This window comes from Triticum aestivum, chromosome 5D, assembly GCF_018294505.1.
Source record: "Triticum aestivum cultivar Chinese Spring chromosome 5D, IWGSC CS RefSeq v2.1, whole genome shotgun sequence".
Taxonomy (NCBI): Eukaryota; Viridiplantae; Streptophyta; class Magnoliopsida; order Poales; family Poaceae; genus Triticum; species Triticum aestivum.
In genome coordinates, this window is record NC_057808.1 from 427460357 (window position 1) to 427477301 (window position 16945).

At 45.7% G+C, this 16945-nt stretch overlaps 1 protein-coding gene and 2 long non-coding RNA genes across 6 annotated transcripts; 2 read left to right on the forward strand and 1 right to left on the reverse strand.

The window, feature by feature from the left end:
- The first annotated feature begins 455 nt into the window (after positions 1-455).
- On the forward strand, positions 456-1864 carry LOC123122382 (uncharacterized). The gene is made up of 2 exons (XR_006460199.1): positions 456-1014; positions 1281-1864. It is a non-coding gene; the product is annotated as an uncharacterized lncRNA (long non-coding RNA).
- Positions 1865-2933: 1069 nt separating this feature from the next.
- On the forward strand, positions 2934-5022 carry LOC123125279 (probable L-gulonolactone oxidase 1). Its single transcript, XM_044545798.1, has one exon. The coding sequence runs from the start codon at positions 2934-2936 to the stop codon at positions 4680-4682; it is 1749 nt and encodes a 582-aa protein (XP_044401733.1). The 3' UTR covers positions 4683-5022.
- A 2909-nt stretch (positions 5023-7931) lies between these two features.
- LOC123122383 (uncharacterized) lies at positions 7932-14306 on the reverse strand. Of its 4 annotated transcripts, XR_006460203.1 has the most exons (7): positions 13883-14306; positions 13672-13710; positions 13070-13132; positions 11812-12882; positions 11610-11653; positions 8325-10985; positions 7932-8236 (listed from the first exon to the last, which is right to left on the reverse strand). It is a non-coding gene; the product is annotated as an uncharacterized lncRNA (long non-coding RNA). The 4 variants fall into 4 exon arrangements; XR_006460202.1 differs by having other exon boundaries at positions 13070-13710; XR_006460201.1 differs by having other exon boundaries at positions 11610-11647; positions 13070-14306.
- Positions 14307-16945: the final 2639 nt, after the last annotated feature.

The window sequence follows — 16945 nt, forward strand, 5'->3', positions numbered from 1 at the left end:
GAGGCGCGGCAGGGAGGATGGTGCGGCGCAGGGGAGCGGTGGCGGCGTGGGGCGGCGTCGGCGGCTGGAGATCGCAGCGGCGGCGGCGGCCCGAGGCGGCGGCGGCTAGGGTTAGGCGGAAGCGGTAGGGGATCGACTTGCGATAGATACCATGTAGAGAATGATTTGATGCATCGATAATTGATTGATCGTGCACTAGGCACATATATATAGGTACAAGGGGTGCGACCGGTATCTTGTCTCCTAAGATACACGTACATACAGATTAAGACAGACACTACAGGTACTGCATACAAAACCCAGACCTACGTACATGTACACATGTGCAACAATATCAACTGTGAAGGGATTCATTGAACATACAAAGGATGAAGGGGGTGCTAGGCAGGACCAAGCCATCCACGTATCGCTATGAATAGCGCGTGAACGCCAAAGCGAGCGAGCGGCGAGAGGAAAGAAAAAGACGGGCAGCGACGAGAGAAAATAAAACGGGGCCATCCACAGCGCCCCCACCCCCCGCGACACCCCTCACTCCTACCTCCTCCTCGTCCTTCTCCTTCTGCGCCCTAGGAGCCCCCCGCCGCCGCCGCCGACTGCTACTCCTCCTCGCCCCTTCCTCTATGTTTCTCTCCTCCTCCTGCTCGCCGCCACCTCCCCTCCCGCCTCATCTCCATTTCCCGATCTGGCAGGCAGAGGAGGAGAGAAAGGAGAGGGATGGTGGGATCCGATGGATCTGCTCGGGAGCTCGAGGTGCTCAGCCCCGCTGCTCCTCACGCCTTCTCCGCCGCGCTCGGGGAGGGTCGCCGCCAAGGGTGGGGAGCACGAGCTCGGGGGAGGGCTGGATCCAGCGACTACGCACTCGGGAGCCTCCCCGCGCCACTGTGTCGTGGTCGCCGCGGCAGGGGTCCAGCAGCAGTCGCACGGGGCAGCTGGATCCACAGGAGCTCGTGTTCGGGGTCACCGTGGATGGACTCTGAATTTTAGGGTCTCCGACATGGAAATGGTGCATTTCAGGTGTTGAAGTCAGCTGAGGCCTTTTTCCGTGCATCTAATCTATCATGTAACACCGATTCTGTGTCATTTTCTATTGGTGTAAGAATCATATTAATCTTCCACATGTTCGTTTTGTATATAACATCAGGACAGAGACCCACACTCATATGTCATTTTCTTGTGCTTATGTTGCTTCCATATTGTCGCAAGTAAGATATGTTGCTGATCCAGGCTCCAGTAGACCCATTATTCCTTCAATGATGTTCCTCTTCGATTTGTTTGTGCAGCATCACCAACTCAACTCCATGCATATGCAGATGCAGGGGGGAGGAGAGGACCACTACTTTGATTCTCTGATTTTTTTTGTGAGAATTAAGATGGGTGGCTTCTCGTGTAGAACTCAGTTTACATATATTTTTTATTTTATAACTAGACCTATGCTTTTATCAGGTTTTCTTATGATGTGTTCATATTCTGTAGGAAGAGCATCTTCATATCAGGAAGAAAAATCGTGGGTGGAAGCTACTGACCATGAGGATTTACATCAGTGACCTTCACTCGGGTTGTAAGTAGGATATAATGCAGTAAAGACTTCTATTCTTGCGAGTCTGGTTAGATGCACTTGTGAATGGCTGCTAAGAAAAAAGGCCTCGGAGTGTAGAGAAGGTTTCTGAGATATGCATGCCAAATATCTAGCTACTTTGGCATTTTTGTAGGTAGATCTGTAGATATAAATAAAGTTGGTTCTATTGTGATACTCTCAATTTCTTCCAGTGTATGATATTCTGAAGGTTGGGGAATATATATTTACACGAGATAAATTATGATATACTCATGTTTCTTGAACCATTAATGACCATCACTACATCAAGATGGCTGGTGAGTAAAGCGTGTCATGTGTTCCATGATGTGTTACCATATATATACTACTTGCAGGAATTTTATATGTTGATTAGCATACTCTCACTCTAATGTATACATTGCATGTGTATGTTCTAAGAGGAGCACAATTTCAGAAGAGTATTTTTTTATTTGAAGTGGTTTGATTTTCTATCGAGACTTTATATCTAGCATCATTTTGGATCTTATGTAAAAAAAATTATAATAATCCTGTCCGTATGACTATCAACAATCATACTTATTTTCATATGTTTCCTTCTGTGTCTACATATTTTGATGCACACTCTTTCAATATTTGGTTTGCTCTCAGCCTTTGCGCCATCGGCGTAACTGGTCATCTAGTTAATCTAAAGCCCGGTGGATGCCTTTTTTCTAAAAAACAAACTTTCAGCCAGATGGATGAAAAATCACACAATTATGGTATCATAGAGTTTTTTGTTTCTTTGACTTTGAGGCCTTGACTTGCAACCACCCAGATCCTACAAAAAAAAGACCTTAGAGGATAACGTTGCTGACGAAGTTTTTGGCGATACATGCTCTTTAGCCCTTATTAGGAAAATCATTGTGATGGAATTTTGTGGCATACATGATTTTGATGTTGCAATGTCAACTGTTAAGGGCTTCGTAATCTAAAGCCGGATGGATACCTGCTTCTTTTTTATATTTTTTCCTAGCTAGATTGATGAAAAACACACAATGAACGCTAACGCAGAGTTGACTAAACGTCTTGTTCCTTTGAGTTCGAAGCCTTGACCTGTAACAACCCAGAAAAAGACAGCTAACCTAGAGGATAACCTTGTTGACAATGTTTTTAGCCCTTAGAAACACAGCTCGCATGCGTATATGTAGAAAATTAAGCCGTTTAGTCTGCGCACAGCTAGCTTCTCTGTTGGTTCACTTATATTGAACTCATACTCGCGCGGAAACGTGCAAGGTTTACCATGCCGTGAGACTTGACCTTAAGCCTACTTAAGGCCTAGCTTGTCTCTGTTGGCTACAATCCCAGGCAACCAATCATCAAGAGAAAAATGAAAATGACAATGTCACGAGTGCAAAAAAGAGCAATGGAAAGTTTGCTGGTGGTTGTCTCACTAGGAGTCCTCCTCCAGCTCGCCGGCTGCAGCCCTCCGCCGGACCCGGTGATGTGCACGCATGGCACGTCCAACTGCACGATCACCAACACGTACGGCTCCTTCACGGACCGCACCATCTGCCGCGCGGCCAAGGTCACCTACCCGCGGACAGAGCAGGAGCTCGTGGCGGCCGTGGCGGCCGTGGCGTCCACGAAACAGAAGGTGAGGGTGGCCACCAAGCACTCCCACAGCATTCCCAAGCTGGCGTGCCCTGGTGGCGACGACGGCACCATCATAAGCACGGCGCAGCTCAACCGGACGGTGTGCGTCGACGCAGCGAAGCGGCTCATGACGGTGGAGAGCGGCATGCTCCTCCGGGACCTGGTCGAGGCCGCTGCCGCCGCGGGGCTGTCCCTGCCGCACTCGCCGTATTGGCACGGCCTCACCATCGGGGGCCTCTTGAGCACGGGAGCACACGGGAGCTCGCTGTGGGGGAAGGGAGGCGCCGCGCACGAGTACGTGGTCGGGCTGAGGATCGTAACTCCGGCCCCGGCGAGCCAGGGGTTCGCCGTGGTGAGGGAGCTCGGGGCTGACCACCCGGACCTGGACGCGGCGAAGGTCTCCCTTGGCGTCCTCGGCGTCATCTCACATGTGACTCTGGCCATGCAGCCGTTGTTCAAGCGGTCGGTGACGCTGGTGAAGCGCGACGACTCGGATTTCCAAGAGCAGGTGGCCCTGTGGGGTCATCTTCATGAGTACGGCGACATGACGTGGCTGCCGCACCAGGGCAAGGTGATCTACCGCCAGGACGACCGCGTCGACGTCTCCACCCCGGGCAATGGCCTCTACGACTTGCCCCTTATCCGCACCCGCGAGCTCATCGATGCAAGAGCGGCCGAAGAGCGGCTGCAGGAGAATGGCACCGACACCGCCCGGTGCGAGGCGGCGCAGCAGCAGGCGGCCGCGTCGGAGCGGCTGAATGTATTCACCAACGATGGCGTCTCCTTCACGGGATACCCGGTGGTGGGGTACCAGCACCGCATCCAGGCGTTCGGCACGTGCTTCAATAGCCCTGAGGATGGCCTCCTCACTTCCTGCGCCTGGGACCCGCGCATCCGAGGCTTCTTCAACTACAACTCCGGCTTCAGCGTCCCGCTTTCCAAGGCACCGGCATTCGTAGCCGACATGCAACGTCTCCGGAACCTCAATCCGGACTCGTTTTGTTCTTCTGTCGACCCCAGCATAGGCGTGCTCCTACGATACGTGAAGGCGTCATCCGCTTATCTCGGCAAGCCGGAGGACTCAATTGGAGTCGACATCATCTTTTACCGGAGCCACACCGAAGGCATGCCGCGTGCGCATGCCGATGTAGTGGACGAGCTCGAGCAGCTGGCGTTGCATAAGTACGGCGGCATCCCGCACTGGGGTAAGAGCCGCAATTTCGCCTTCGATGGTGCCATCACGAAGTACCCAAAAGTCCATGAGTTTCTTAGGGTGAAAGATAGGTACGACCCAGAGGGGCTCTTCTCCAACGAGTGGACTGACAAGGTTCTCGGTATCAATGGAAGTCCCAACATCATCAAAAAGCGTTGTGCCATTGAAGGACTTTGCGTCTGCTCCAACAACTCGCACTGTGCTCCGGAGGAAGGCTACTTCTGCAGGCCAGGGAAGGTGTACAAGGAGGCTCGTGTCTGCTCGTTCTTCAAGGATTATTAAGGATGTCAAATTTGGCAGAGCCGTACATTGCACCACTCTCCTTTCCGGTTGCTTGTCGGACCTGAAAATAATGATTTGCTTTTCCTTGGTATATACGAGGATATATATATGTGAACTACTCATTCTGTTAAGAAATATAAATAGTGATCTAAAAGCTCTTATATTTCTTTACCGAGGGAGTAGGCAATATGTTGTGGGCCGTCGCCACTATTGCCGACTATCAATCTATTCAATAATGATGTTTTAGTTTCTCGTTCGTCAATTATACTTTGCGAGCCATCCATATGTACAACGGTTGAATGTTGTAGCCTGTCGTATGCTTTGATGTAGATCTTTCAATGTAAGAATACAGTAGATTTCCCCATAAAAGTGTATGGGATCAGTTTATACCAGATTATTGGAGGAAAGATGAGTTTTAAGTAGAAAATTATTTTTTCGTGAATATGCAAAGCTTATGTATCTTTCATTAATAGAGGTAGAAAATTAGATGGGCTGGTAGCTTTGGTTATCCTGGGCATGAACCAGTATGGTGGTGTTTGAAAACCCTGCTGGTTAAAGCATGCAGATAGTAGAATTGGCCCCTAAGAACTAACTTGAAATCTCCCTCTCTAATTGCGATTTTAGCCATTCTTAATCTTATCGTAGGATGAAAGCTAGCATTAAAAAACATGAAATAGTAGCTACTTATTGATTACAAGGCAGTTGTAGCATCCTTAGCAGGTTTTTTTTTTTTGCAACAAGGCCTACGACCATATATTAAGTATCAAACATCTTTATAGAAACACCATTACAGAAAAATAAAATTATATTCAAATCCACGGGAGTGCCAAAATTCGTCTTCCACCTGCATCCACCGGCGGTGCGCCGTGAACATAATTCGATGCCGTCTCATGGCCTCCGCCTCGACGGAGCAATTTTTTAAAAAACCTAGGAACTTGTAGAAGTAGTGGCCGGATCATCGATGCATACCAGGAGATGCCGGCAGGTGCGATTTGTGAGGCAAATCACCGCCCCAGAGAGGAAAACGCCAATAAGAGCATGTAGAAACTCCGAAGACCATGAAAGTCGGCCAAATCCGAGCGAATCCACCGGAAACCTAAACTGACCAGATCTCGGAAGACCTGTCGAAGACACAACTCCACATGCCCTTCGCCAGTGATAAGCTTACCTACTGAATGAGGATAGGGCATGGAGGATATTATTCCTACAGCGGGGTAGGGGGAGGGGGTGGATGTCTCGTCATCCCAAACCAAACACAAAGCCTCCCTAAAGAAAACTTCAAACAAGTTTCCCACGTCGTTGCACACAGGATCTGGTCTAAGGAGCTCATCATCATCTAGGACCATGCACCGATGCCCTCTTCTTCGATAACCTAGCTATGCCAGGCCTCCGCTGAAGATTGTCGCACTGGATCCCTCATTCCCCCATCGGAAGAAGGTCGTCACTCGAGATTTTATCTCTGTCGCCATCCATAGTAGCCCTTGAACACCTCCTCAGCAGGCCACCTAGATCAGAACCTCCCCGGTGTCACGCCCTGGCAGCGGCGAGAAGGGTAGGTGACGGGAGGCGGCTAGGGTTCTCGGTCGTTCGCATCGAACTTCTCTCTCATGAAGCATTGTGTTGACTAAATGTTGGTGCGTGCGTGCAAGTGTGTGTGTGTGTGTGTGTGCGCGTGTTACTTTAGAGACCCTAGACATATTATCCAAAGGATCCCTTTTGTGGAGACCTTCCTATATCATTATCTCAACCCTCAGTTTGGAGTGCAAACTAAATTTAAACTCTGCCCTCTTTTTTATGGGAAACGATTCAGATCACTCGGCGGATAATCTCGCTCGCGTCCGCCGCCTCGGTTGCGTGCCACACGTTCGTTCTGGACCCCACCACCACATTATTTGCAACAGCCACGCCTCGCCTCGTACCTTATCCTCTTCTCCTGAATCTCCTTGCTCATGAATCGGCGCTGCCAAGCGAAGTGGTTCCCCGTGCCACTCACATCTCTCCTACCCTGGGCATGAATCTGGCTCGAGCTCACCGGGAAAGCAGCCGGAGGCGAAAGACTAGACTGCCGCTGGCATGGTTCCTGTGAAGAGAAGGAGATGGAAGTGAGAGAGGGGGGAGGTCATGGGAGGGGAGAGGCGCGGCGCGGCGGAGAAAGGGCTCGCCGGCGGGTAGCGCAGAAGCTTCAGACGCGAGCCCTCCTGGTGTTGTGGCGCCATCTTATCTCTGCAACAACGGTGTTGTTACAGGAATGGTGGCGGATTGCGCAAGTACGCGAGCAGCCGGGGATACTATTGCAAATTTTGCAACATGGGTCCTGTTGTAGAAAATTAGATGCGGCGGAGATGTTGTTTTAATTTTTGCAACAAGGGTCTTTTTGCAGAAAATTAGACGCATCGGAAAATATTGTTGCAATTTTCGCAATAAGTATCTTGTTGCAGCAGATTAGACGCGTGAAAGATGTGCAGAAAATTAGATGCGTGAAAGATGTTGCAGTAGACGCGTGAAAAATGTTGTTGCAGAAAATTAGACGCGGCAGGAGATGTTGTTGCAATTTTTCTAACGGTCTTGTTGCAGAAAACTAAAGAAGAAGAGGTTTTGCAACATGGGTCTTGTTGCAGAAAATTATAGAAGATGAGGTCTCCCAACAAAGGTTTTGTTGCAAGAAGTCAGAGAAGACCAGATCTTGCAACAAGAGTATCGTTGCAGGAAATTAGAGAGGAGAATTAAACGGCTTGCATCACGCAATCGAATGGCTTGCGAGGCGGCGGATCTTTTTAAAAGATCCACCGGCCGATGCGTAGCAGCTCCCCTTTTTATCCCTTTGTTCTATTTACACATGCATTAAGTATGTACGGTCAGCTATCATATCTTAGTCTCTATAAACTGCTAAGGTTTGTGCAAGATTTTCCATACTAAGAGTTGTCAGGTAGGACTTCTCTGTTTTACACGATGGTCATCCATACGGTAGTCAATCTATTCCTATGTAAGCAAGCTTCCAGGAATCACCCGTGTGGAGACAAACAATGACATTTTTGTCTATGGTATACATATGCTGAATATGAGTCAAGAATTTGAGAATATACATTTTGTCATGTTTTTGACCGGTTAGCTAGCTAGGCCGGTTGAGGTCGGTCATCTTTTATAGGTTGACTAGATGACTCGTTGTGTCAATGGCGCAAAGGCCGAGAGGGAGCCAAGTATTGTGAGAATATTTAGACACCCAAGTCGAAAACCAAATATGGCCAACACTCACGCATCCTCTGCTTGGAAGCCGCCTTTTCTCACCGGATCTAACATATATACATGATTCTTCAAGAGCAAATTTGAAAGAAAATATAAAGCATGGAAGGCTTTAAGTTGTACTATTAAGAACATACCACCATATCTTCATTTAGTTTCTTTGGAAATCTAAAGGTCTAAGAGGACGGTACATGTGAGAAGCTGTGAATCCACAACAAAAAACTAAACTAACTTCCAAACAAACATTTCAAGTTTGGAAGCCACAAAGAAGCAGTCCAGATCTCTCGTTGTAGTGCAGGTACATGTCCTTAATCCTGCATCCACAGCCCATAATTTTTTAACACCTAAATCCACAAAATCCAACCGAACGAAATCATGGCAGAAACATGCACCGTGGCTTACGTCTCCGAGAAGGACTTCTTGGCATTCTTGTGCAGGTTGGACACAGCAATCCTCGCTGCGAGCTGCAGAAGAACCACACAGGCACCTTCCTTCACCTTACCCTTGGGGAGGAGGGGGGCAACACTTGCAGCGCCGCGACAAGGCCTCATTAGATAAACCTTTACTCTTGTAACACCCATGGCGCAAGAAGCCAATTAGGATCATGTATTATGTAGGTATTGTAGGGCATTTGTAAGCACCTTAATTCGATTGAAAGAGAATGAAAGATAAGCTTATCTTCATTGATACTTATAGTCAGACTGACGATCCATAATACCTATACTAAGAGGTAACACAAGGAAAGACGAACCAATGTGGAGCATACCACACATGGCACAAAAGCACTGTAAACATGAATTCTGGAATGCAAGCTATATAGGCGACACTAAAGGTTTACGATGGTGTCTTCAGGAGTGAATGATTAGACGAACGCTCTTTGCCTTGCGTCTGAAGACGGAAAGCATGTATCTTTCCTCTGTTTTTTAAATGGAAGAACTCTGTCCAGTTTGTTGCTATGGTACCCCAGTCATCAGCTCCTTTCATAAGCTGAGCAATGACATATCATAACCTATATATAGATGAGCAAAAATAATAATAAATTAGTAAAGAGGAGCCAAATCATCGAATAAGTATGTCTTGTTATACAAGAGAGATTAGCATGAGGCGAGGCAAGATCAATATCAAACATAGGTTGGATCTGTAACAATAGAAAGTGCATGCAAATTTAATCATGCCTTCCTTTCACTCCATTTGATCCTCAAATCCACTTGTACATTATTGCACTTGAAGCATATTGTATATACCAAATATCATAAAGTGAGATCTTTTATCGCATTTACATGCAAACTGGCAAAACACTAAGCTCAGATCGGATTATAGGAAGAATGCAATAAGTTGTTATTGCATCAGTTTAGGTACTCACTACTGAGAGCCCAAATAAGACCAAGTAACCAATCCTCACTTAACAAGTTCTGCTTTCAGTTAAGTATACAAAAGGAATGCAGAAGGTGGCGTCAACCAAACTAAAATTTCGATCAAAACTGACACATTAAAAATCAGCAAAACTAAAAATTGGAAGAAAGCTATTTATAGAACAACACTTTTCACCAAGACTATTTTTAAAACTTGTTCATAACATAAATTGCATGGTTAAATTACTCAACGGATGTCAGACTACTTCCTTTGTAACATGGTTCATCAGTCACACTTACGGATCTTGGTGAGAAGCGTTGGGCATAAGGGTATAAGATAATTGGGAAAATAAGGCACATCCATTTGGACAATAGTGTGAAACATAACAAAACAAGGAAAAATTCTTCTGACCTGATCATGTTGGAAGAACCATCATAAATAAATGTACGTATAATTACATCGAAATCTTTCCCTGGATGTGCCTTTATCTCTTAAACATGTGAAATAATAAGAACTAAGCATTTTATATATACACACACATGAAAGAAAATGAGATATAAGGAAACTATTCAAGGTTAGGTAAAATTCCAAACTCTGGACATGTAATGGGCAATTCAAACTCATGGCAGTTATTGCTAACTTATTGCTTACTTTGACAATCAACAGTTATGTGCAAGCTGAAAATATACTGGTAATATATACAAAAGAAAAGGAGTTATACAGTTCAGAATGCAAGTGGTACAAAATAAAGTTTCCATACCAAGAGACGTCCCCGCCTAGTTTTGAATAGAATGTTACAAAACATGTCACTACCACATGAGGGAACAACATTGAACCAATTCTAGCATCACAATATTCGGTTTTGATTCTGCTGATCTAACCCATATGTAAGTATACTCCAAATAACTACATAGACATGCATCAGATGATTGCATAGATAGAGACCGGACACAACAATCATAGACACACACACAATTTATCTATGGGATTAAACCACCATGAGAAAAATAGTCAGAAAAGCAACTTTTTGACAAAATCTAAACAAAGATTCCGCACACAGGCAGGCTGATTGCACAAATGCATTAGCTCATAGATTTTTCAGCACAAACCATCGCAAGAACCGTAAGCAAGAAAGCACTATTTTTTACAAAATTTAAGCATAGATTCTGTACACAGGTAGGCTGGCCGCGCCAATGCACTGGCCCATAATTTTTCACCAAATGCTAAACAAGCAAGGAAACTTAACAGGATGGAGAAACCTATTTTTCTTGGTCCTATCTCTACTTTCTCAGATCTGCAAATATCATGTTCCCATCCATTCCATTTGGATATGCTCTCTCTCCCTCTCCATATCCCACTCCCACTACCAAAAATGCATCAGAAAACACATAGAGAAGAATGAAGTAGTTTTCCACACGATATGGGAACAGGTTTGCTGTATTCAGTGTAGTTGTGATCCTTCATAGGAAAAGTAGAAGTAGCTTCAGGTTTTAACCGCTGCAAATTCAAGGTTTAACTGCTGCAAATTCTTAGGTAACTGTCGGTTTTTAGCAGGGACACCAGACACGCGCCCGCATCAAGTGAAGTTAAAGTACATAGATAAAGGTATAAGAGAAGATGCGGCGCCTGCTTTTTCTTGGGCATCTGAATCTGGTCATCCCTTTCTTCAGCATCAAGCGAAGAAGCATCAGCCTGGGCATCAGGGGTGGCCTAAGTCGCAAAATAAAATGGATCAGGAAGAAAAGATGTATATATACAGACAATTAAATCGAAGGGTAAAAAGAGATAGGCCCTTGGCTGCTTTGTCAGACTTGAGCACATGCTCTTCTGGTGCAGCAGTTTTACTGGCCTTGGTAAATTGAGGAATTCAAAACCTAAGAAAAGAAAATCAAACCTTCTCCTCTAACTTCAAGTCACTACTAATAGGAAGCAGTTGATACAGAAAAACTACTTCAACTACGAAAAGAAAAAACTGGTAGAATACAAACAGCACCAGTGATCATGTTCTAAATAATCCACACCAAATCAAAAGCACAAAAGCATCAAAGAAGTGTGAATGGAACTTAACAATCATATGGTATCATAACTGCATCATAAAAAAGAAACCAAGCTCCTCTCTAAAATAAAAATAAGGAAGCCCAGCCAGCATCAGGACATTCTAGATAGTAAATGTCGCTCATACTAAACACCATGAAAAATTGTTCTGCTAACAATGTGTGCACACACAAGCAACATATGCAAGTGAACTCCAAATATTTGAAAGAACCTAAGCAAAATATTACACGACCTTCTTTATAAAATATATAACACACGCTGTTTAGGACATAGCAATACCTGATTCTTTTGTAGCAAAAACAGAGTCTGAACTCCGCCTGCAGCTTAACAAAAAGGAATAAGATTTCAGAAAAAAAATCAATAATATGTATGTACTGTACAAAGAAATCTATAGCAGTAGGAGGTTTGTTAGCAAATTGACATGCAACTGAGTGAGCTGAAGCACACACACACACACACACAATTATGGTGAGTACAGTACCTGCTAGCAGATAGATCATTATAATTCTCAGATATATCACTAAAATACTCAATCCCCATGAAGAATATATCAGGTAGGTTTACATCCTCGAACCTGCACCAAATCCAGAAACATAAAGAACGTAAGCTTCTAACTAACTACTCTCTTGCACACCAAAATAACAACTGAACATGAGTGCGTAGAGAGAGAGAGAGAGAGAGAGAGAGAGAGAGAGAGAGAGAGAGAGAGATGGAGCTGCATATAACCAGCCACAACACTTCCCAAGTTTTTTAATGAAAAATGCATATGTCTTGCAAATTAGTAACCAATTTCATAACATCATATGAAAAGAAAAAAATAAGGAATATGAAATGCTTTCACGATTTCATACAAAACTCTACACTGAACTACACATTGTGTTGTGACTTGTGAAGCTACTTTGTCGAGTTCAGCGAAAGCGCCAGTATGCCAAACCAAGAGATCTCTGAAACAAACTAATACATCAACAGGTTTTGAGTAATCAACAGCTCCATACCCAGCAAGAGCTCTCTGAATTTTAGTAAGTGAAAATCATTAACTAAATAAGCTCTTTTTCAAGGTCATGCAATAAGAAAATGGGCTGAATGACCATCATAGCAACATGTAGAAGCAGCAAAAATATAGGCTTGGTGTGTAACTGATCATGAATGTCAACGAACAATACAGCCTGCAGTTCTTTCCTCCTTATCATGCTGGAGCAAAGCCCATAATAGCATATTACTATAAATTGTGAATAATAAGCTCAAAAAAGGATATTTGTCCACGGAAATCAAATGGGCGTTGCCTGCACATTCGTTTGGTAATCAGAGCATATATCCTTCAGCTGAAAAATACTGATAGGAATATGCTAGAATAAATGAGCGAACAGAAAAATAAGGAAAAATGGATGAAGGAATTGGATGAATAGAAATATGCAAACTATATGCATCAGGAGGTCCAGCATCGGCTGCTGGTATACTTAGCTTGAAAATACCATGCCTAATACATTTTCCTTCAACCATGATGATCGATGGAGGATCATAATGGTAATGCTTGCCAATATTTTGTCTCAGCCTGCAAGATGCCAAGAACATGGACAACATGTCATTTCAGAACTCAGACCCTAGTTGCATTTTCTGATCATCATTCCAAAGTAGGAATTAAAGTCGGGAGTTTATGCAGCACATACTGGTACAGAGAAGGGCAGGAAGAGAGATAGGTCAGGGGTAGAGAGAGGCCACAGACAGGAGCCGGGGAGTACCTGCAGTTGGAGGGGAGAGTGGCCACGCCGGCGAGGAGCTTTAGTAGGAGACCTGAATGCCGCCTGCCCCAGGGTTCACCAAGAAACACCAAAATTTAGGGAAACATATCTTTCGAAATATATAAGAGTTTTCAAAATGCGACCATAAATTCTCTGTGTACAATTTACTGTGTTAGACCTGAATGTCTCAAAGTTAAATAAAGAACAAAATCTTAAGCACAGCCACAGGTTTCTATCACCTTCCCAAAACCAAGCATCTGAAGTTATATTAATCTGCAAGCCTGTATTTCCATATACTTTATTGTGGTGATAACAACCATATCAAAGATGAACACGAATCCTCATATTCGATGAAAAATATCATTACAGCTAGCTCCTACAGAGGCATGACCAACATCTTCTGTTCATATGACTAACACCATGTACTGATCTATCAGACCATAAGGTAAAAACAAACACTTCTGAGGCCTTCATTTACAAATGTAGCTTTCGTCAGTAGGTAATAGGAGTACAAAATCATGACATGTTCTCTATTACGCAAAAAAAAATCAAACATCAAAATGCAGGAACAAACCTGACTATATTCAAGAGAGAGAATTCACCTGTTCTTCTTTATCAAATCCTTCATCAAAATTCTTCTTCTACTCATCACAAGTAACCAGAAACTTAGAAATTGAATTAGATTATCCGATAATCGGAAAATCAAAGGAGTAAAAAACTGGGAAAGTAAGATGCCGAGGACGCAAATGCGCAACCTAGATTGGAGAGGAGGAGGGGAGCAGAGAAGGCGAGGAGGAGGGGCACGGCTGCTACCTGTCGACATCTGCAGCTCCAGAGGGTCGTTCACCTCCAGCCTTCGCGTACGCTGCTGTGGCCCTGGCCAAATCGATTGAAGAAACTCGGATGCCCTCCATCTGCCCAATCGACGAGCACCCCCAGCCTCTCTTGTCTGCAAGAGCCCGCTAGGCCCTTCTCCTCCATGGAGGTCGAGAACTGGCTCCCCGCTGCTGCACCTCGAGCGTCGGGGAGGTCGATGGCGAGGGTGCGCTAGGCCATGGCGGCTGGGAGCCCCGACGGGGCGGCTGCGGTTGGTGCGGGACACAAGCGCGCGAGCGCTGGGCGCGTTGAGGAGGGAGATGGAGAGGAGGGCTGGCGGCGGAGATGGCCGGAGGCGAGCACGTGCGTGGACGAGCAGGGAGGGAGGAGGAGGGAGGTTGGGGAGGGGGGGGGGCGCGGGTTAGGTCGGGCGGGCGACGGCTAGGGTTTCTCCATGGCAGCGGCTCTGATTTATACGCCTGCACGTGAAATTACTAAAATGCCCTTGGCGGGGCACGAAATTTACAGGCGGTGACATGAGTACTATTCATGGCGAATTAGAGGCGACGTGGTTACCTTCGTCCTGACTACGACTTCTTCAGGGTTTATATGTTCAATGATTGAAAGGTTGCTACCACCTACTAGCGTATTTAGGGGCGCACATGTATGTACTTGGACCGAGCGTTACACACCCATATATAGCGACATAACTGGCCACAATCCATCACCATGACAATGTACTACTCACCACCACCACACACATATGCATGCTTGCATTTTCATTTCTAGAAGCACTTGGGAAGCAACAAAGATCGTATCCTATGGGTCACATTGGCCCAACATCGGAGAACTTTCTCCCATCAAAATGCAAATTAGTAGAAAGGTTTCTTACACAGTCTAGCGGTTCTCTCCGAGAGATCAAGTTGGGGACACACACACGGCTGGGGCCGGCCATGTGTATTTGGATGGGACTGGGAAGCAGCGGGAAAGAAGGAGTGAGACACCTGTTCTCTGTGCCTTGAGTTGATCCAGATTAGTTCCGTGATTGGAGATTTCATCGCGAGATCGGCCAAATCAAGAGGAAGGGGAGAGGCTCAGGAGGCATGCTAAGCTTGTGATGCAGCAGATGATGAGGCAAAATTAGGACGACATCCGTAGTTTAGTTATGTGCTTGGCAGCACTTGTTTTTTTGCAGGGTGTGCATCAGATTGCTCCTGAGACAAATGTCACGATCAAAGGTTTCCCGTCCAAGACGGATTCAAACTGGCTGCTACTCTACGGACAGGCGCAGCAATAGTTTTGCACAGATGGACCGAGGCCTTGGAATTCAGTGGAGAGTGAAGATTAGGTTTTGTTTTCTACTCCAACATTTTCAATTCAGTAGAGAGATGCATCAGTGTAGTAGGACAGGATTATGTACTGCAATTTTCCCAACTGTAACAAAAGAAAATGAGAAGTACTTCGGTAAAACCCCCCCCCCCCAATAAACGTAGAAGGGGTAGTATTGTCCATACTAAATTATGTATTTGTGTACCCGCCGCCCGTGTACGTCCCGGCCCGTACGCCCGCATCGTACGCATACCGTGCGGTTCGGTAGTGCGATCGGGAAAGGGGAAAAAACGACGCCCCACCCCGACACCCCATCCCCGCGTACGAAACCCTAGCGGCATCAACGGTGCCGTGGTCCACCGCCGTCACAACGTCGGGCGGCGTCCGTAGTCACCCACACGCCGTGTCATCGGTGCCGCGTGAAACCGACACCCCATCCCCGCCTAGGAAACCCTAGCGGCATCAACGCCGCCGTGGTCCACCGGCGTCACGACGTCGACCCCGACGTGCCCGTCTAGTCGCGAGCACCGACGGCGTCCGTATTCACGCACACGCCGTGTCGCCGGTGAAACGCCCAGCGCTCCCGCGTCAACGTTCTGTCCTGGTACGCGCCCTCCATGACGTGGGTGGCAGCAGTGCATCGGCGTTGACCCCAGGCGAGGACCCCTCGACGGCGCACAGTAGGTTCTCTGGCTCTCTTTTTTCTTTTTTATTTGTCCATTGCATTTTTTATGCAAAATGATTCCCTACTTAGCTAAATTAGAGAGGAGAGTAGTGACCTCTTAATGACCTCATAATGATTTTGTATGTTCAAATTTGTATGCATGCCACATAGTCATGTCACTATTGACGAATTTACTGTATTCGCGATGATGTTGTGGAATGTTGGCATTGATCTCACACCTTATTTGTATGTGCATAGATGGAGCAAGTAACCGGATACGCCATCGATGATTCCGGTAGCGATAATGGATCCTCGTCATTGAATGCGAACCAACCTTCCATAGACAACTATATGAGTCAAGATGAATCGTACAGTGGTAATGTAAGTGCCTTCAATGTTGACCAAAACATATTGAATACAAACTAGTTATTTGACACTTACATGTCCTTTTAAATTTGTACAGCTACATGGCAATGATGACGATGAGGAATATGATATAGATGAACAATTTTATGTAGGTAGTGTGAGACAGGTATGTTGAAAAAATTGTAGGGCAATGATTGACATTAAAATTGTATGACCACTTATTTTACTTTACATGCGCACAGATAAATGCTAATGGTGACAATGAGCATAATAATATAGATGATGACAATGCCGAGAGCGAGGTCGATGCATCTCGTAGTGGGAGCGGTTGCCAAGTAAGTTCTTTACATTATTTATGGTTAGTAACAATACAAGAACAGATTGACATGCAAGGTTATATGTCATATTTTGCAGGGAGGTGTTGATGGTCCTAGCGGGAACGATGAGCACAGCGATGATGATCGGTTTGACCTTGACATGTGCTATGATGAATATCAGCAAGAGTCACTTGATAGGCATTGGGCAGTGATGGTAAAGACATTCAGGTCATTAGACGAGGTGTACACGTTCTACAACAAGCACGCGAGAGAACGTGGGTTCAGTATCAGGAAGGACTCGCTAAAACGTTCAAAGGATCGTGCAAGGACTGTGCGCTTGAGGAGGTATCTCTGTTCCGCCGTAGGAAAACGACAGGCCAAGTT